The sequence below is a fragment of the Oncorhynchus nerka genome, linkage group LG18, assembly GCF_034236695.1.
Source record: "Oncorhynchus nerka isolate Pitt River linkage group LG18, Oner_Uvic_2.0, whole genome shotgun sequence".
Lineage (NCBI taxonomy): Eukaryota > Metazoa > Chordata > Actinopteri > Salmoniformes > Salmonidae > Oncorhynchus > Oncorhynchus nerka.
In genome coordinates this window covers 54,435,176-54,456,058 of record NC_088413.1, presented here as the reverse complement: position 1 = coordinate 54,456,058, position 20,883 = coordinate 54,435,176, and the positions used below count along the sequence as shown (strand labels likewise).

The following is a 20,883-nucleotide window of genomic DNA, read 5'->3' as shown; positions in this document are numbered from 1 at the left end:
TGGCCAATTAACAATTTATTTGTGGATTTGGCTTGTGCTTATTGTCTTGGTTATCATCCACTTGCGGCCAAGTTTCAGTCTCCTGGCAGAGGCAACCAGGTTTTTACTAAAATGTCTGGGGAACAATTAAGTACCTTACTGTGATTTTAACAAATTAAAATGGCCAAAAATAAACAAAAATAGCTTCTTAGCGAAGAACAATTTCTCAACTAAGAATTTTGAATGGACGGTCTGGGAGTTGTCTGAGTGGGAAGGGAAAAACGGAAATTGAAATGTTATTAGCAGAGAGGTTTGGAACTCTATTTCTTACTGGTCTATTCACACATTTACCGTATGGTGATGTCACCATGGAAGGCCAAAACTTCATCCCACAAAAACTGTCAGAAATTTTAGGTGACCTTTTGAAACAGCCCATACACTAAAAGGACATTATCATAATTTTCTTAATTTCACAGTTTTACTCCAACCTCATAGAGTGGAAATATAAAACACAGAAAAATGTCCTAGTCCAAATGCATGTAAATGCCTGGAGTTTGCTAAAAGGTATTAGCACTTGGATTGGAACCAGTGCTTTGGTCAGATGACATGAAAATAGAGCTCTTTGGCCCCATACCTACTGTAAAATATGGGTGGTGGATCTTTGCTTGTCCTGGGGGCCATTTTTTAAGCATATAACATGCATACAATATAGCTCAATATTTAAATTATTTATTTTATAGTTGTTCTTTCTCATCTTTATCAATGGTGTCAAATCATCAGAGAAAAAAAGCTACATTGCAAATAAAATGGTGACAACAGGAAATCACATACTTGAGTCATTAGGAGTCATAACTCTATGATAGATAACAGCGATATTAAATATTGGCACACAGTACATTCCTGCAAGCCTTACTCACACTGTCTATTCGCTGTCCTCTGTCACAGTGTCTTTGAGCCTACGATAGGAAGTGATAGGAAGTGATCATCCATCCCTGAACTTATGGTGAGTCTAGCTGTGTACTGCCGGAACCTGCAGGATCAACACTCATTTGTGTAGATCTGTGTTCACTGTGTGATGAAAAAATGGTGCAACATGACTGTACGGTCTTTATTTCCAACTTGTGAATTTGATCCGATTAAATCGTAAGATATGAAGAGCATGATATAGGTTAATAATGGAACAAAAACAGGAAATGGTTGTCTGTGCTTTCTTATACAGGAGTCTTCAATACAGGGTTATAACTAGGACTTGGTAACTATTTTTTGTGTTGACTGAATTATGGCAGTTGGTTTCTTGGAGGTTCAAATAGAAGGTAGAGAAAGCACCAGTGGTTTCTTTATTTATGTAACTATAAGATCCTTACATCACTATAAACAAACAATTGTTAAATGTTAACCTCTTTACAAGTATAATCTCTCAAACAAATTACAATTCAACTAGAAGTTAGTAATCATTTACCTGGGTATCTCCTCGTAATGAATGCGCCTACAAAAGAAAGCAACCATATTGACTCCAGTGCATGCCACGGCTCCATGTAACCAAACTCACACACATAAAAGCACACAGATCATCAGTCCTGGGTCAGCTGTGTAAAGTGAATCCTGTCTCCTTGCAAAGTGAATATTTTGTATTCATTTGGACGGGACCATGTCCTTTATGACTGGTTCTCTGTTCAGGTAGGTGGCCCAGTAGACCAGGTTAAAACCACTGAAGAGCACAGGGAACATGATCCGGGACATACGGTCGATTTTGCTGACGCTGTTGAAGGTCTTCTTGTTCTGCTCGGGCTTGACCTCTGGCTTGGCCTTGTTGGGGTCAGAGGTGGCACTCTTGGAGATGGTGGGCATACCACCTTGGTCCTTGATGATGTTCGGAGCGTAGTTTGCCACGGCAACAGCGTAGGCATTGTTCTTCTTCGTGACGGATGCCTCCTTCTTCTGTTGTAGGAGAGAAATAAAATACACATTAGAGATTGGTTGTAATTCATTACTGGTTGTAATACAATGAGAGACACTACAAGCCAGAGGTAATACTACTATGAAAGCTAACTGATCCTTCAGGTGTTTGATTGTTACTAGATCATTGCATTTGTTTTCTCAATACCTCTCACACAGCTAAAAGCTCATCTCAAGGTAAAATACCCAGACACCATAATGTGTTTGAAATTATTCTTCTGATTTGAAAATGGAGCATCTGTTGTACAGTAGCTTTTTCACAGTAATTATGATTCTGCCTTTAACCATCTATGATGTATTATCAAAAAAAGTGTATAATCTGCTGAATTGCCTGTTAAGCCTTATGGAGTTTCCTTTCAATATCAATTTGGATTGAAATGAACAGTAACCTTGAGGTCCTTACAGAGTGTGAATCTCTTTGAAGTCTCTCATGACCATTCTAATTGGCCTCACTTATCAAATCTGTATTATGGCAGGATATGTCTAAGGTTTCAACCAGTTCAGTAGTTAAGCTGAAGTAAAAGCACAGCCATCACTGTCGCTGTCACATACATTCCTCTGAGTATGTGAGTTGTGGGAAGAAAGTGTAATTATCAAAAAATGTGGCAAAGAAATTAACTTTATATCCTGAATACAAAGCGTTATGTTTGGGGCAAATCCAACACAACACTAAGTACCACTCTTAATTTTTTCAAGCATGGTGGTGGCTGCATCATGTTATGGGTATGCTTGTCATCGGAAAAGACTAGGGAGTTTAATAGGGGGGGAAACGGAATAGAGCTAAGCATAGGCAAAATCCTAGAGGAAAATCTGGTGCAATCTGCTTTCCAACAGACACTGGGAGATTAATTCACCTTTCAGCAGATCAATAACCTAAAACACAAGGCCAAATTTACACTGGAGTTGCCTACCAAGATGACATTGAATGTTCCTGAACTGCCGAGTTACAGTTTTGACTTAAATCGGCTTGAACATCAAGATAAGCAATAATCAACAACCAACTTGATGTGGCTTGAATAATTGTTATGCTAATATTGTACGATTCAGCTGTGCAAAGCTCTTAGAAACTTACCCAGAAAGACTCACAGCCATAATCACTGCCAAAGGTGATTCTAATATGTACTGACTCAGGGGTGTGAATACTTATGTAAATGACATATTTCTGTATGAAATGTTCAATACATTTGCAAAAATTTCTAAAAACATGTTTTCACTTTGTCATTATTGGATACTGTGTGTAGGTCGGTGAGAAGAAAAAAAATCTATTTAATCCCATTTTGAATTCAGGCTGCAACACAACAAAATGTAGAATAAGCCAAGGGGTATGAATACTTCCCGAAGGCACTGTAACTGTATCAACCATGTCCTACTTGAGAGATCACAGATCATTTGTGCGTTTCACCTCTGCTTTTGAAGCACCAACATGCAGCTCCTCATCTCATTTTATCTTCCTTTCTTTCATCCCTCCCTCTCTTTTAATAAGGTATCGCTTCAGATGCAATATCTCAACATGGATATCCAGGCAAACACTTCTGAGTATTAAGAGAGCCTGGCTTGCTTTGAATATAATATATGTATTTATATGCATCATAGGTAGGTCTTTGCATTTCCTTTACATTTATCTCTGCAATGCCATGGGGCTGTAGAATCTGTACATTAACCGAATGTATGACATTGTTCAGATTTGTATTTGTCTTGACAGCCGTTGTTCACTTGTTCTGCACATACCTCTTATTGCATTACTGAATGAAAACTGCTCTTAGTGAGTACAGTACCATGATAAAGATGCAGTGTTAACTCAAATGCAGGATTGCATTGTGACATTCAATTTAATGAACAGCAATATAGGACTGTCAGTGGTCAGTGGGGTTGCCCTGGTTACCTTGACGTTGACCACACTTTTGCCGTCCCAGGCCCAGCCTCTTTTAGTGAAGTAGTTGACTGTAGCAAACTCGATGAGGGCAGAGAACACAAAGGCGTAGCACACTGCGATGAACCAATCCATGGCCGTGGCGTAGGCCACCTTCGGCAGAGAGTTACGGGCACTGATACTGAGCGTCGTCATAGTGAGCACAGTGGTCACACCTGTGTCATCACAATAAGAGAAACGTGATCACCATCGAAATCAAAAATGTTGACAATTCATTTCAATGATTAATACTAGTAATTCCATCTGCAGTAAGTGAAGAGTACTGTAGTTCTTTCCTTGTTCACTTGTATTTCCATGTGTAACATAAAATGGTATTTCCATCCACAATGACAATCGATTATTCATGTGGATGATTCCCTGGTAGGCTAAGTATTCCCACATGTAGTGGCAAACACCTCTATGTGTGTTGAATGAAGCATTCTTTCAAGATGTAACTACTGTGGCTGCTGTTACTGTGAAAACCTGGGGAAAACTCCTCACGTGCGAGCATTATAAAGCAAATGCCCATCCCCATACCGTGCACAAAAATTAGGGCTGTCAAATTATTACAATAATTTAATAGAGTTAATGGCCCTAAAGAAAGCTTTTTCCACAAAAAAACTGTGCATTGAGTTGCAGGCATACTATGCATTGATTGGGGACAGAAACACAAAATTAGACTGTTTTAATTTAATTTTCACAGTAAACACAAAAGTCACTAACATACAGCTTACTAACACTCCCGATGGTTAAGTAAGCCTACTCCATCGTATCAATATTCTTACACACACAGCTTACTAACACTCCCGATGGTTAAGTAAGCCTACTCCATCGTATCAATATTCTTACACACACAGCTTACTAACACTCCCGATGGTTAAGTAAGCCTACTCCATCGTATCAATATTCTTACACACACAGCTTACTAACACTCCCGATGGTTAAGTAAGCCTACTCCATCTTATCAATATTCTTACACACACAGCTTACTAACACTCCCGATGGTTAAGTAAGCCTACTCCATCGTATCAATATTCTTACACACACAGCTTACTAACACTCCCGGTGGTTAAGTAAGCCTACTCCATCTTATCAATATTCTTACACACACACACACACACACACACACACACACACACACACACACACACAGCTTACTAACACTCCCGATGGTTATGTAAGCCTACTCCATCTTATCAATATTCTTGAAGTGACACACACACACACACACACACAGACACACACACACACACACACACATACACACACACACACACACACACAAACACAAACACAGCTTTAAGTACTGTTAAGGCTTCAAACATTCTAAATGAGTGTGATTATAGGAAAAAAGAGCGGGCTCTATGGATACAAAGTACAAATAGCTTTTAAACTTGTCTAACAATGTTATGAAAGCACTGTTACCATCTGTACTGTTCAGATAACTTTACACCCATAGGCCTATACACTCTCCGCCTACACCCTCCTCTCGCTCTTGCCGGGCAAGTTCATTTTGCATGGCTCAGTGCCCGGGGTGAGCGGAGTTTGAACATTTTAGGCCATTCCGTTGGTCCTTCAGAAATCTCCATTCACCCAGGAAACGGGCCAGGCAAATCGAACTCTCCCACTTAATCCCGTTCTCATACACATCCTCTCTTACACACACACAAAAGCATCTCTTTGAGTAGCCTATTCCTTTTCGTGATGTATTGATGTCTCTACCTTCTTGCCCTTTGTGCTGTTGTCTGTGCCCAATAATGTTTGCACAATGTTTTGTGCTGCTACCATGTTGTGATGCTGCCATGTTGTTGTCATGTTGTGTTGCTACCATGTTGAAGTCATGTTGTGTTGCTACCATGCTGTGTTGTCTTAGGTCTCTCTTTATGTTATGTTGTGGTGTCTCTCTTGTCATGATGTGTGTTTTGTCCTAAAATAAATGTTTTATCCAAGTCCCCGTCCCCGCAGGAAGCCTTTTGCCTTTTGGTAGGCCGTCATTGTAAATAAGAATGCCTGGTTAAATAAAGGTTAAATAAAAAATCAAATAAATAAAATGTCAGTTCTTCCTGTGGTCAAGTAACATAACTAGCTAGCTAAATATATTTTGTTATCAAACCCCCAAAAATAGTGGCTCGCAAGTGGCCCGTGACTTGCGCACAAATCTGCGGCAGAAAGAATAACAGCTCTGGTAATATTGGGCATCATTTTTAAATGATTTTGGCTAGAGGCACAAGGTCTTCTGAGATGTAAAGGGGTTTCATGTTAAGGCGCAAGCATTGACTAGGTCATGTCTAGATGGGGTACAATTTGTCAAAATTATGTCAAAAGTAGTTTTTAGATAACCCTACGTTATTTACCCTGCTGCATAAATTCTCCGAAACCTAATATGACAAGTCAATTTTGACAAAATATGTGTCCCTTCTAGAAACACCCATTGATCGTAGCTGTGTTAAGTGTTGTGTTTTGCGCTTAAAAAGGGTCCGTGCGGAAACATGTGCACTTACGCCTTGATCACACCGACAGCATAATTGCATTTTAGTACACCCTAAGTACATTCATTTCCAATGGAACGCTGTGTTTGCCTTGCAGCATTGCATTGAAGAGGCATTTACAGTTCGTGCATAACGTTGGATTTATCGAATGTATTCATCAAACTGTATGTGTAGACGGCTTGACAGAAATGGTAGCAGAAGGTGAATGTTGATCTTATGTTTCACACATATCTTGATGATGCTGCGTACCATTTTGCGCAAACGCTGTTGGTGGGATCGATGCGTTAAGATTCTGTGCAGTGAAGATATAAAGATGTGATTAATGGCGTCCCAAAAATGTACGCCGATAAACATGTCACGAGTTAAACGCGTTATTAACGCGTTTACTTTGACAGTCCTAACAAAAATAGTCTTTATATAACACAGTCACGATATATAGATAAATATCTGGGAAAATATGTTTTACTGTTCAATTATCTCAAATCAAAGGTGAGCTGTTGTCATGTCCTTTTAGGATGTCTAGCACATCATTTCTATGATGTGTTTAAGAAGGCATTTCTGCAGTTCAAGTAAAGTATTACCAACAAGCTGATATGAAGTACTGGGCATGGTGCATAAAGACTATCAGGTGCTGGAGGACATGCGGGAATCCCACCCTATCAAACCACTCCAATGCTTTGAGAGGATAATGTGTTTTCCTGTTGATGTTGCATCACTCCAGACCTGTACTCCTACATACACGGGAATACACACAGACATCCACCATATTTCCTCCGCTTCCTTGAGTTTCCTCGTAAATAATCAATAGGTGTCTCTCCCCCTCAAGTCCCTGTTCTATGAATTCAGTCAAAGCAAATACAAAGCATCTTCCTGTCTCTTTACTAATTCCCTGGCCTCATCATTTTCAGAGAGAAAAAATACTCTTCGATTACTGCATTGCAGGTGAAGGTGAGAGGATAAACAAATCTGGAAAACATGTTTTCCATTGACAATCTACACATTGTCATTGTGTACTCTAAACATGCAGACACAGGCATGTAATTAGACAACGAGTTATCATTTCTTCCTTCAAACCTCTGACTAAGATGACATTGACATTGAAATAATGGGTGTTTTTTCCCCACATGGCTGCTGATGGATAGGTTTTTTTGTGGCTTTTTTTCATTGCATTTGAGGAAACATGAAACTACATCAAACAACATACCGCAGGCTAAAAGGGTCAAATAACAATCCTCCGATTGCGAGGATAAAACGCCCTGTGGCGATATGCTTTGGAGGCTTGAAGTGGTGACTACATAAATAATTTAACCAGAACACCACCCCAGAGCCAGATCTCATAGAACTGAGACAACAAGAAACACAGTTCTAAAAGGAACACTTTTCCTTAGATGGCCTTTGCTGAAAATCTGCATTATAGCGCAATTTATTTCCGATTGAGCCAATATATGCACCGTTTACTGTAAATGCAGTCTCCGCGAACACGAGAACAACGCCTTTACATTTCAATTGCACTACAGCGCAGATCTTCAGTGCTATGGATTGAATCAAGCCCTTAATGTTACAGTGTACTTGTGAGATATTTGTTAGGAGTTTGTCGAACATCATTGTTTATGTAACTCATTCCTAGCTACCACAGTATTACAAGTTACAGTGTGCCTTTAAAGAGCAACTGAAGGCAATAAATCACTTCTCTGGTAGAAAACGGCCAATGTGGCATCGATATTAGTCAGAAACAATTATTGTAGTGTAAATAGGATAATTTTCGTCTTAAAGTCTCATACAAAACTGAGATTTGCGAGATAATTACAAAAAAAAATGTTTGTCACAGAATGAAGGGTACCGTAACAGTTTTCCTTGGTTTGGGTTTATTTCAATCCTTCCCACATGCCCACAGCTGGCAGCACCCAAGTAATCATCAATTCGGAGCACAGCTGCACGGGACCCGATCGTAATGTCCATGGTCCATTTGGTTTGACATTCGATATCCCTATGGGGCCAGTTAGGGACCATCAGTAAAAGTACATTAGACAATCTTTTAAATGTCAATAGCTCCAAATTTCAATGACTTAAAAAAACTCAAACCAACTATACATTTTAGAAATTAATATGCAAATATTGAAAGCTTTTAATGAGACAACTAAAGATATGCAACCTGAACATATTGTGTAATTTATTGATGGTCCCTAATTAGCCACAGAGCTAGGCTATTCAAAGTCAAATCAACTTTCACATGGTCGCACACCAGCCGGCTGAAGCTAATTGGTGAAAGAAGTTGGTTGCTAGCTAGTCTAGCCTACTTCCAGACAAGACCTGGTTAGGTTATCTGGAAGGGTGAATGACTAACTGTGTACTGTTTTGGCAGAGCGAATGTACCATCGCTTCCCACGTTCGAACACACAAAAGAGACACCCACATCAAAGCACGCCTCGTTATCACTGGCATTTCATAATGAGGATAATTGAAACCGAAGCTAGATCAGGAGGTTCAGAGCCCCTTTCAAGCATATTCATAACAACTTCATGAAACCTGTTCACTCTTTCAGTGTAGAATATGCCAAATCCCAATTAAAAGAAGGAGCAGTCTTTGGCCCCTCTAGAAAGCTGGATTTAACAGCTATTATCTGAATATGAAATGTTTAATAACCTTGCATGAATAGCTAGACCAGGGTTTCCCAAGCTCGGGCCTCAGGACCCCAAGGGATGCACGTTTTGGTTTTTGCCCTAGCACTACACAGCTGATTCAGATAATAATCTAATCATCAAGCTTTGATCATTTGAATGAGTTTTGTAGTGTAAGGGCAAAAACCAAAACGTGCACTCCTTGGGGTCCTGAGGACCAAGTTTAGGAAATGCTGAGCTAGACTGTCTCAATGAGTGATATTCATGAGAATTATCATTGAACATGTTTAGAATAGTTATCAATCTGTTTGATACACTAGAAGACTGAGGGAGAATTGTGAACAAATTAAAAGTATATGGTGAGTTGACCCCAAATGTAAACAATAAGAAAAAGGACTCATAATATAGAAGTATTCAAAGGAAAACAAATAGAGGGATATACTATTTCCTAAAACTTTAGAAACGATTCTACAATAATGTAAACCAACAACAATGCATATAAAGACAAAACTGCTAAAGTTTTTTTCCATATGTTGTCTGTTATGTTGGCAACCACGGGCATTTAGAGTAGCTGATCTTTAATATGCCTGTGGTCTGTGTTTACATTGAGGGCTAAAGTGGTAGTTCGATGTTAAGTCAACTTAAAAGCCACGAATTTGCTCCTCTAAAAGGCCTATTAAAAACCATTCCAGTTCCCTTAATGTTAAACCATTCAACTGATACAGAACATAATCTTCATGTCATTAAGGTTGTGAATACACTGACTGGCTCTGAATACATGGCACTCCAATGCATAATTAGCGCTGATTAAATTAGGGGAATCTACATTATGGGGCAGACGGAGAGAGTGTATAGAAGCCCCAGTTTAGAGACCGACAGGTCCCTGACATTTCCAAATAGGATATAAGGGTCTGGGCTTTTTTTTTCTTTTTTCTGTGGGTCGACTGGGCTTCTTGTGATAAGCATGCTGTGATGCTCTGATAGCGTTAGCCTGTCAGATGTAACACTCCTGCTCAGGGATAGGAGTGTATGTGCAGCATGTGACTTACTGTATCTGACCATTTGACCAGGCTGTTATTTAAGAGCAGGTGTTTGGCCTGACTGTAGAGTAACAGGTGTTTGAACTAGGTGGAATGCATTTTATCTGACAAGGGCTGATTGACTAGAAAAATAGAACATATGACGTGTTTGACATGACCATCAATATGTTTGACCTGAACATTGAGGAGCAGAGACTTCCCGTGGAATAATATGTTTTACTTGACTACATAGGCAACCATGTTCAGCCTGACTAAAGACAAAATCACAGATGAGACGTTGCAAACATGGCACAGTTGTGGTAGTATTCGCTATCTGCTGTGATCAAGTAATTGTGTGAGAAAGTGCTCACCAAAGACAGTTCTGGCGGGTACAGACTCTCGGTTGAGCCAGAAGGAGACCTGGGAGAGGATGACGGTCATGATGCAGGGCAGGTAAGTCTGGATCACAAAGTAGCCAATCTTCCTCTTCAGGTGGAAGTGGGCTGTCATGACGGTGTACTCACCTACAGACAGGGAAGAAGCAGAACAAATACAGGTGGGAGTGTGGTGTGATAATTGTTTTTTTTATATTGGTTCAGGAGATTGTTGTCTCTGCTTGGTGTCGCTGCTCAGATCCAATAATGGGTACTGGTGTAGACTCATCAACTAGAAAACACACACTCACAGGTTACTATTACTAGTGAGTGTGGGTTTTCATTTTCCAGTTGATGTTTCCTTTCCAACCCTTCACCGAAATACTTTTCTTTAAAAGACTATTTGATTCGAGCACACCATTTTTTTATTATTCTGGTCTAGACTCACCTGTGCTTGATTTAATGGTCTCTGTCCCGACAGTTTGGCCCTGAAGGTGATACTGGTTCAGTCTGGATCCATCTCCTGCTACCTCCACTGACGCTGATGCATTTCGAGTCCAAATGTACGTCACTTCAGCCATTGTGTAAGCATCTGCAGAAAGTAATAAAGGTCAATAAGTCTGTACAATAAGTCTGGCGCAACAGCTGATTGGCAAATGTACTGTAAATTGATTAATTGTAAATGTGACTAAACTAAACAAAAGTAAGAAGAAACTGTACTATGAAACAAAGATAAATTATATAAAGGATGATAATAAAAAGTTTTGGAGCACATTAAAAGAAATTTGGGGCAAAAAGGTGAACTCAGCTACATACTGTACTTCATTGAATCAGATAGCTCATTCATCACAAAACCCTCTGATATTGCCAACTACTTTAATTACTTTTTCATTGGCAAGATTAGCAAACTTAGGCATGACATGCCAACAACAAACTCTGTACCTTCAAAGCCAAACATAGCCATCCAAATACACCTCTGCTGTCTTCAACCAGGATCTCAGCGATCACTGCCTCATTGCCTGCGTCCGTAATGGGTCTGCGGTCAAGCGACCTTCACTCATTACAGTCTCCCTAAAACACTTCAGCGAGCAGGGCTTTCTAAATTGACCTGGCCCGGGTATCCTAGAAGGATATTGACCCCATTCTGTCAGTAGAGGATGCCTGGTTATTCTTTAAAAGGGCTTTCCTCACCATCTTAAATAAGGATGCCCCATTCAAAAAAGTTAGAACCAGGAACAGATGTAGCCCTTGGTTCACTCCAGACCTGACTGCCCTTGATCAGCACAAAAACATCCTGTGGAACACGGCATTAGCATCGAATAGCCCCTGCCATATACAACTTTTCAGGGAAGTTAGGAACCAATATAAACAGGCAGTTAGGAAAGCAAAGGCTAGCTTTTTCAAACAGAAATTTGCATCCTGTAGCACTAACTCCAAAAAGTTCTGGGACACTAAAGTCCATGGAGAATAAGAGCACCTCCTCCCAGCTGCCCACTGCACTGAGGCTAGGAAACACTGTCACCACCGATAAATTCGCGAAAATTGAGAATACGTATCGTCTGAGATCCCCAAAGATTGGAAAGCTGCCGCGGTCATCCCCCTCTTCAAAGGCGGAGACACTCTAGACCCAAACTACTACAGACCTACATCTATCCTACCCTGCCTTTCTAAGGTCTTCGAAAGCCAAGTTAACAAACAGATCACCGACCATTTCGAATCCCACCGTACCTTATCTGCTATGCAATCTGGTTTCCGAGCTGGTCATGGGTGCACCTCAGCCACGCTCAAGGTCCTAAACGATATCATAACCGCCATCGGTAAGAAACAATACTGTGCAGCCCTATTCATAGACCTGGCCAAGGCTTTCGACTCTGTCAATCACCACATCCTCATCGGTAGACTCGATAGCCTTGGTTTCTCAAATGATTGCCTCGCCTGGTTCACCAACTACTTCTCTGATAGAGTTCAGTGTGTCAAATTGGAGGGCCTGTTGTCCGGGCCTCTGGCTGTCTATGGGGGTGCCACAGGGTTCAATTCTCAGGCCGACTCTTTTCTCTGTATACATCAATGATGTCGCTCCTGCTGCTGGTGATTCTCTGATCAACCTCTACGCAGACGACACCATTCTGTATACTTCTGGCCCTTCTTTGGACACTGTGTTAACTAACCTCCAGATGAGCTTCAATGCCATACAACTCTCCTTCCGTGGCTTCCAACTGCTCTTAAATGCAAGCAAAACTAAAAGCATGCTCTTCAACCGATCGCTGCCCACACTTACCCACCCGTCTAGCAACACTGCTCTGGACGGTTCTGACTTAGAATATGTGGACAACTACAAATACCTAGGTGTCTGGTTAGACTGTAAACTCTCCTTCCAGACTTACATTAAGCATCCCCAATCAAAAATGAAATCTAGAATCGGCTTCCTATTTCGCAACTAAGCAGCCTTCACTCACTCTGCCAAACATACCCTAGTAAAACTGACTATCCTACCGATCCTTGACTTCGGCGATGTCATTTACAAAATAGCCTCCAACACTCTACTCAGCAAATTGGATGCAGTCTATCACAGTGCCATCCGTTTTGTCACCAAAGCCCCATATACTACCCACCACTGTGACCTGTATGTTCTCGTTGGCTGGCCCTCGCTTCATATCTGTTGTCAAACCCACTGGCTCCAGGTCATCTATAAGTCGTTGCTAGGTAAAGCCCCACCTTATCTCTGCTCGCTGGTCACCATAGCAGCACCCACCCACAGCACGCGCTCCAGCAGGTATATTTCACTGGTCACCCCCAAAGCCAATTTCTCTCCGCCTTTCCTTCCAGTTCTCTGCTGCCAATGACTGGAATGAACTGCAAAGATCACTGAAGCTGCAGACTCATATCTCCCTCACTAGCTTTAAGCACCAGCTGTCAGAGCAGCTCACAGATCACTGCACATAGCCAATCTGTAAATAGCCCATTCAACTACCTCATCACCATATTGTTCTTTATTTTGCTCCTTTGCACACTCATCTTCTGCACATCTATCACCCCAGTGTTTATTTTGACATACTGTAATAATTTCGCCACTATGGCCTATTTATTGCCTCACCCCCTTATCCTACCTCATTTGCACACACTGTATATAGACTGTCTCTATTGTATTATTGACTGTATGTTTGTTTATTCCATGTGTAACTCTGTGTTGTTGTTTGTGTCGCACTGCTTTGCTTTATCTTGGCCAGGTCGCAGTTGTAAATGAGAACTTGTTATCAACTAACCTACCTGTTTAAATAAAGGTCAAATAAAAAAATATATATTAAAAAAAATACATAACTGACCAAATTATATTAAATTATGAAAGACAAGCATTGTAATTTTGAATTAGGACCAAGTGAAGAGATAGTACTTTAAAAACATATTTTTATTTTCATAATCTAGCCAATTTTGACATTATAGCTGGCCTATCTAATGGGAAACCGCTCAGTTCTTCCTCCAGGACAAGACTCTTGGCAATAAAAGTCAACCTGTGATTAAAGTAAGGGATTTGGTTATTAATTGCATACATCTCTGGCTGTAACGGTCATCGGTGGAAGAAGGTGAGGACCAAAGCGCAGCGTGGTACTTATTCATGTTATTTATTTAAACTGAACACTATCAAACAAAGAAGCAAAAAGGTGCGGACTCCGGCCGCAAAACCTGAACCTATAGGGGAGGGTCTGGGTGGGTGTCTGTCCGCGGTGGCGGCTCTGGTGCGGGACATGGACCCCACTCCATCATAGTCTTTACCCGCTTCTTAACCCGCCTCCGTGGCGCCTTTTGAGCAGCGATCCTCGCCGCCGACCTCGGACTGGGGACCCTAGCAACGGGTCCCGAATGGACGGGAGATTCCGGCAGCGGCGGACAGGCGGGAGACTCAGGCAGCTCCGACGTGAAGGGCGGCTCCGGCAGCACCGGAGTGAAGGGCGATTCCGGCAGCACCGGACCAGCGGGAGACTCAGGCAGCTCCGACGTGAAGGGCAGCTCCGGCAGCTCAGGACAGATGGGCGGCTCCGGCAGCTCAGGGCAGACGGGCGGCTCCGGCAGCTCAGGGCAGACGGGAGACTCCGGCAGCTCAGGGCAGACGGGAGACTCCGGCAGCTCAGGGCAGACGGGAGACTCCGGCAGCTCAGGGCAGACGGGAGACTCCGGCAGCTCAGGGAAGACGGGAGACTCCGGCAGCTCAGGGCAGACGGGAGACTCCGGCAGCTCAGGGCAGACGGGAGACTCCGGCAGCTCAGGGCAGACGGGAGACTCCGGCAGCTCAGGGCAGACGGGAGACTCCGGCAGCTCAGGGCAGACGGGAGACTCCGGCATCTCAGGGCAGACGGGAGACTCCGGCAGCTCAGGGCAGACGGGAGACTCTGGCAGCGCTGGACAGGAGGGAGCACCTGGAGCTGGCTGGCTGGATATTCCCCGTCGCCAGGTAAGTGCGGCGAGGTGGAACAGACCACACTGGGCTGTGCTGGCGAACCGGGACACCGTGCGTAGGGCTGGTACCATGTACCACGGCCCAAGGTGACGCACTGGAGACCAGATGCGCTGAGCCGGCTTCATGTCACCTGGCTCGATGCCCACTCTAGCCCGGCTGATACGAGGCGCTGCGATGTAACGCACCGGGCTATACCTGCGCACCAGGGACACCGTGCGCCTCACGGCATAACACGGTGCCTGCCCGGTCCACCCCTCTCCACGGTAAGCACGGAGAGTTGCCTCCTCATACCACCGCCGCTCAGCTTTAGCTGCCTCCAACCCTGCCTTGGGGCGGCGATATTCCCCAGCCTGTGCCCAGGGTCCTTCTCCATCCAGAATCTCCTCCCATGTCCATGAGTCCTGAGATATCTGCTGCTGCCCGATACCACGCTGCTTGGTCCTTTGGTGGTGGGTGGATCTGTAACGGTCGTCGGTGGAAGAAGGTGAGGACCAAAGCGCAGCGTGGTACGTGTTCATGTTATTTATTTAAACTGAACACTATCAAATAAAGAAACAAAAAGCACAACCGAAACAGCTCCGTCAGGTGCAAAACACACTAAACAGAAAATAATCACCCACGAAACACAGGTGGGAAAAGGCTACCTAAGTATGATTCTCAATCAGAGACAACTAAAGACACCTGCCTCTGATTGAGAACCATACCAGGCCAAACACAAAACACAACATAGAAAAACAAACATAGACAACCCACCCAACTCACGCCCTGACCATACTAAAACAAAGACATAACAAAAGAACTAAGGTCAGAATGTGACACTGGCTCCCTGTTGCTGTGCGTGCCGTGCCACCTTTGAAATGCCGGAGTTAGATATGCCGGCTTCAGTAACAAGGAAATCCTTGCTCTTTTAGCACATCATTATCACTGGTGCGTCAATATACGTCAGTTTACGCTAGAGATATGTTTTTTTGCATCGTCTGCGAAGGTAGACAAAACCACAGCGGTGTTTGTCAGACCATGAAACATCCCGAAAATCGCTATAGCATTTCACTCTATGGAAAGGGGAGATTCTCACAAACACTATGGTGTTCTCCATTTTGCTCTATGACCCCCACAAGTGTGACAGAGTCATCTGAAGGTAACCATACCGGTTCAAATTTGTTATGGAATTTTGGAGGTAATTTTGTGCTTACCATAAAAACGGGATTATGTGTTAAACAAAAAAAAAGTATATATAATTAAGTATAGGACAGATACTTCAAACCCTTATTCCTCATGATTTTCTTTTTACTGTCTTTTTCCCATTTATGGATGTGTTATTTGTGGCGGCAGGTAGCCCAGTGGTTAGAGCGTTGGGCCAATAACCAAAAGTTTGCTAGATCAAATCCCTGAGCTGACAAGGTAAAAATATGTTGTTCTACCCCTGAACAAGGCAGTTAACCTGCTGTTCCTAGGCTATCATTGTAAATAAGAATTTTTCTTAACTGACTTGCCTAATTAAATTAAATAAATGGAATGTGGTACTAAATGCTAAATGTCGTAACCCCCCCAAAAATATTATTATAATTATTAGGACCTGAAGAGGTTGAGGTTCTTTTCAGAAGGAGGAACCACACAGACTTGGATGAGGTATTTCATCCAAGTCGATGTGGTTACATACATAGGTAAAGATGGGTGGGTTGTGTGTGTATGCAGGTGTTGTGTGTGGGTGTTAAAAAGTAGGGGCAAAACAAACAAATGGCCATCAATCTAATGATCTAATACACTTGTTAGGACAGGTGTCACTGCGCACGCACGTGCGCACGCACACATCAAGTTTCCCCCTGAAAACTTCATACTATAGGCATATGCTCTTCTAAGGGCCATGGTGCATTATGAGCGCAAACAAAAAACTTTCTTGGCTCTGTCACTGACTGCGAAGAGACCTGGGGTTCCTCGATCACACCTACAGCGTCATTGCATTTTGGTACACCAGAAGTACATTAATTTCCAATGGAACGCTGTGCTTGCCTTGCAGCACTGCCTTGCAGAGGTAAATATGTTGAAAAACAGTCAACAAGTGCTCAGCATATGTGGGATCTCCCTCAAGACTATTGGAAAAGCATTCCAGGTGAAGCTGGTTGAGAGAATGCCAAGAGTGTTTAAAGCTATTATCAAGGCAAAGGGTGGCTACTTTGAATCATCTGAACTCTAAAATATATTTTGGTTTGTTTAACACTTTTCTGGTTACTACATGATTCCATATGTGTTATTTCATAGTTCTGATGTCTTCACTATTATTCTACAATGTAGAAAATAGTCAAAAGAAAAACCCTTGAATGAGTAGGTGTGTCCAAACTTTTGACTGGTACTGTATGTTGCACACATATCTAGATGATGCTGCGTACCATTTTGCACAATGGTGCAGTAGGTGTGTTCGAGGCATTATGTATTGATCACACCGACAGCGTCATTGCTTAAAATGGTACACAGCATCAATAGGATGTGTGTGCAACAAAAGTTCAACCTTCTGTTGTCATTTCTGTCAAGCCATCTATGCATACAGGTTAACGCATACGTTCGATAAATCCAACTATGCACCAGACAAAATACCTCTGCAATGCATTTCTGTAAGGCAAACACCGTGTTACATTGGAAATGTATGTACTTCTGGTGTACTAAAATGCAGTGACACTGTCGGGTGTGATCAAGGCATTAAGCCTTGTTCATATTACCCCAACAAACTCTGTTACATTTCACCCACAACAGAGTGGAAACGCAATGCGCCCTTGTGATTGAAGGCTCCGTTGCGAGAAGGACAGAGCATACTTTGAAATTGTTGTAACTTTGAGTCATTTTCAGTCCGTCAAAGAACAGGAAGCTACCAAACCATAGAAGCTACCAAACCATATTGATGGCTTTATGCGATCGCTAGCAACTTTACCCATTCCATAAAAGTGAGTAATATTATAATATAAATGTTAAATAATACCCATTATATTATATGACTTGCCTTCAGTTGAAGTTTATTGTGATGATAATTATTATAAAAACCAAAAGTCATTACTAGGTGAGGTTGCTAGCTACAATGGTACATTCAACCTAGCATTGGCTTTTAGCTAGCTCGACATGCTATAAAGTTAGAGAAACAAGTTGAGGATAAAATAACTAAACAAAACATGTTTTATTATCACCTGAAACAATATATTTACCCTGTCTTGGATAAAAAAGGTCATATTTAGCAATCTCCCACAATAAAGCAATCTCTGACGAGAGATAGCGTGGCCTCTATCTTGCATTACAATCACCACACTTGTCTGATCAGTAGTGGGGCGAGACTCCATGAAGATGACATATGCATTACACCATGATATAAAAGGGGTATTAGTCCCTGTCAGTCTGCCCTCTGAATTTGATAAAATGTTCTCCTGTGTAGCTTAGGCGAACACCTTGCATAGACTACAGACAGTAGCTTAGAGAGTCTTATAGCTAGGCCTATATGAGAAAATAAAAGTTCAGAATAGAGGGGAATAAAACATCTGTGCATGATGGCAACCATTAATGACCTTATCCATGGTGTTTTACTAACAGTTGTATTTCCTTCTAACGACTATAGGCTAGGCTATGTGAGCACACCCAATTAAACAAATTATCTTGGGATCCTGAAGACCGGGGGCTATGCGTGTATGTGTCTCATGTCAAGCTGCTACAACACCGCTATTTTGCAGCCCATTATAAACCTATAGCACCTGTCTGTGGGAGAAGAGGCATCTCAAGGACCACTCCTTCATGTGCAAAGCAGCTATTCTTAGGCTCTGTTTGAATATATTAATGGATGGATTCTCCCTTTCTTGAAATAATCGTTGATATAAATACAGGCCTATTTGATCAATGATGATCAATGAGGATAGGCTATATATAAAGAAATAATCACTGATCTGACATGACTTGGTTGGTAGTCTAGAGTAAAATCTCCTTTCACTATCCATCTATTGGTGATGTCTTCAAGGAAGGGAGGAATGAAGGACACATGGGTAATCCCAAAACAGGGGCATTGTCTCCGTTATAGGCTATTTGCCTCAGCTATATATGCTAACTTAGGTTACCACTTGTTCACCTTATAGAGGTCTGTGAGATTACTTAGAAGTGTACATAAAATACCATGCCATTACGCACAAATTTGTAAGTTAATAGAACCATCAGTTCTATTAGCCAATGTGCAATCACTGGAAAACAAAATTGATGATCTACGGTGGAGACTATCCTACCAACGAGACATTAGAAACTGTAATATCTTATGTTTCACCGAGTCATGGCTGAACGACGACACGGATAATATTAGAGCTGTCTGGGTTTTCCGTACATCGGCAGGACAGAGCAGCTACGTCTGGTAAGACAAGGGGCGGGGGTGTGTGTCTATTTGTCAATAACTGCTGGTGCGCGATGTCTATAGTAAAATAAGTCTTGAGGTATTGCTCGCCTGAGGTAGAGTACCTCGTGATAAGCTGTAGACCACACTATCTACCAAGAGAGTTCTGATCTAAATTATTCATAGCAGTCTATTTACCACCACAAACCAATGCTGGCACTAAGATCACACTCAACAAGCTGTGGCAGGGGACTTTAATGCACGTTTTACCTCATTTTTACCAGCATTTCACATGTGCAACCACAGGGAAAAAACTCTAGACCACCTTTACTCCACACACAGAGCCCTCCATTTGGCAAATCTGAACATAACGCTATCCTCCTGAATCCTGTTTACAAGCAAAAACTAAAGCAGGAAGTGGTCAGAAGATGTGAATGCTAAGCTAAAGGAACTGTTTTGCAAGCACAGACTGGAATATGTTCTGTGATTCATCCAATGGCATTGAGGAGTATACCCAGGTGGGGACAGCCTAAGGGTAGGCAACAGCCTAAGGGTAGGCAACAACACATCTGCCACGCTGATTCTCAACACCGGGGCCCCTCAGGGGTACCTGTTCAAATCCCCGAGCTGACAAGGTCAAAATCTGTCGTTCTGCCCCTGAACAAGGCAGATAACCCACTGTCCCTAGGATGTCATTGAAAATAAGAATTTGTTCTTAACTGACTTGTCTAGGTAAATTAAAACATTGATTGGGCTGTAGTGGAGTTGGTCGAGAATTTCAAGTTCCTTGGTGTACAGATCACCCACAAACTATCATGGTCCAGACACACCAAGACAGTCATGAAGAGGGCACAACAACACCCTTTCCCCCCCCTCAGGAGAGTGAAATTATGAGGCACGGGTCCCCAGATCCTCAAAAAGTTCTACAGGTGCACCATCCTGACTGCTCTCAACTGCTCGGCATCCGACCATAAGGCGCTACAGAGGGTAGGGAGTACGGCCCAATGCATCACTGGGGACAAGCTGGCTGCCCTCCAGGACCTATATACTAGGTGGTGTCAGAGGGAGGACGAAAAATTGTCAAAGACTCCAGTCACCCAAATCATAGACTGTTCTCTCTGCTACCTCATGGCAAGCGGTACAGCAGCGCCAACTCTAGGTCCAAAAGGCTCCTTAACAGCTTCTACCCCCAAGCTATAAGACTGCTGAACAATTCATCAAATGGCCACGCTGAAAATGTACATTGACCCCCCCCCCCTTTGTTTTTACACTGCTGCTACTCACTGTTTCTTATCTATGCATAGTCACTTTACCCCTGCCTACATGTACAAATTATCTTGACTAACCTGCACCCCCGCACATTGACCCAGTACCGGTACCCCCTGTATATAGCCTCGTTATTGTTATGTCATTTTATTGTGTTACTATTTATTTTATTTTTTACCTTATTTTATTTAGTAAATATTTTCTCTATTTCTTGAACTGCATTGTTGGTTAAGGGCTTGTAAGTAAGCATTCGGTGCATGTGACAAATATGATTTTATTTGACCTTTCATTTCAACAAATAGGCTGCTGGCCTAGCTGTTACTCTCTAAGATAATATGCAAGGTGGTGGCATACACAGGAGATTGAGGATAACATTGTAGTGAATTCGAAGGGCACCATGACAGGGAATGATGCACACAACTCCATGTCTCTTCGCAATCAGTGACAGTACCAAGATAGTTAACTTGTGTTC

At 42.3% G+C, this 20,883-nt stretch overlaps 1 protein-coding gene across 1 annotated transcript in view; it reads right to left on the bottom strand.

Annotated features, from left to right (window-relative positions):
* Positions 1–1,073: 1,073 nt before the first annotated feature.
* The window catches only part of LOC115146114 (gamma-aminobutyric acid receptor subunit alpha-2-like), a 39,388-nt gene continuing 19,578 nt past the window's right edge, over positions 1,074–20,883 (bottom strand). Inside the window, exons 7-10 of the mRNA XM_029687924.2 lie at positions 10,793–10,936; positions 10,342–10,494; positions 3,818–4,020; positions 1,074–1,917 (exon numbers count right to left, since the gene is read on the bottom strand). Coding sequence (XP_029543784.1) covers positions 1,612–1,917; positions 3,818–4,020; positions 10,342–10,494; positions 10,793–10,936 — 806 coding nt within the window. The 3' untranslated portion in view covers positions 1,074–1,611. The remainder of the gene's footprint in view (positions 1,918–3,817; positions 4,021–10,341; positions 10,495–10,792; positions 10,937–20,883) is intronic.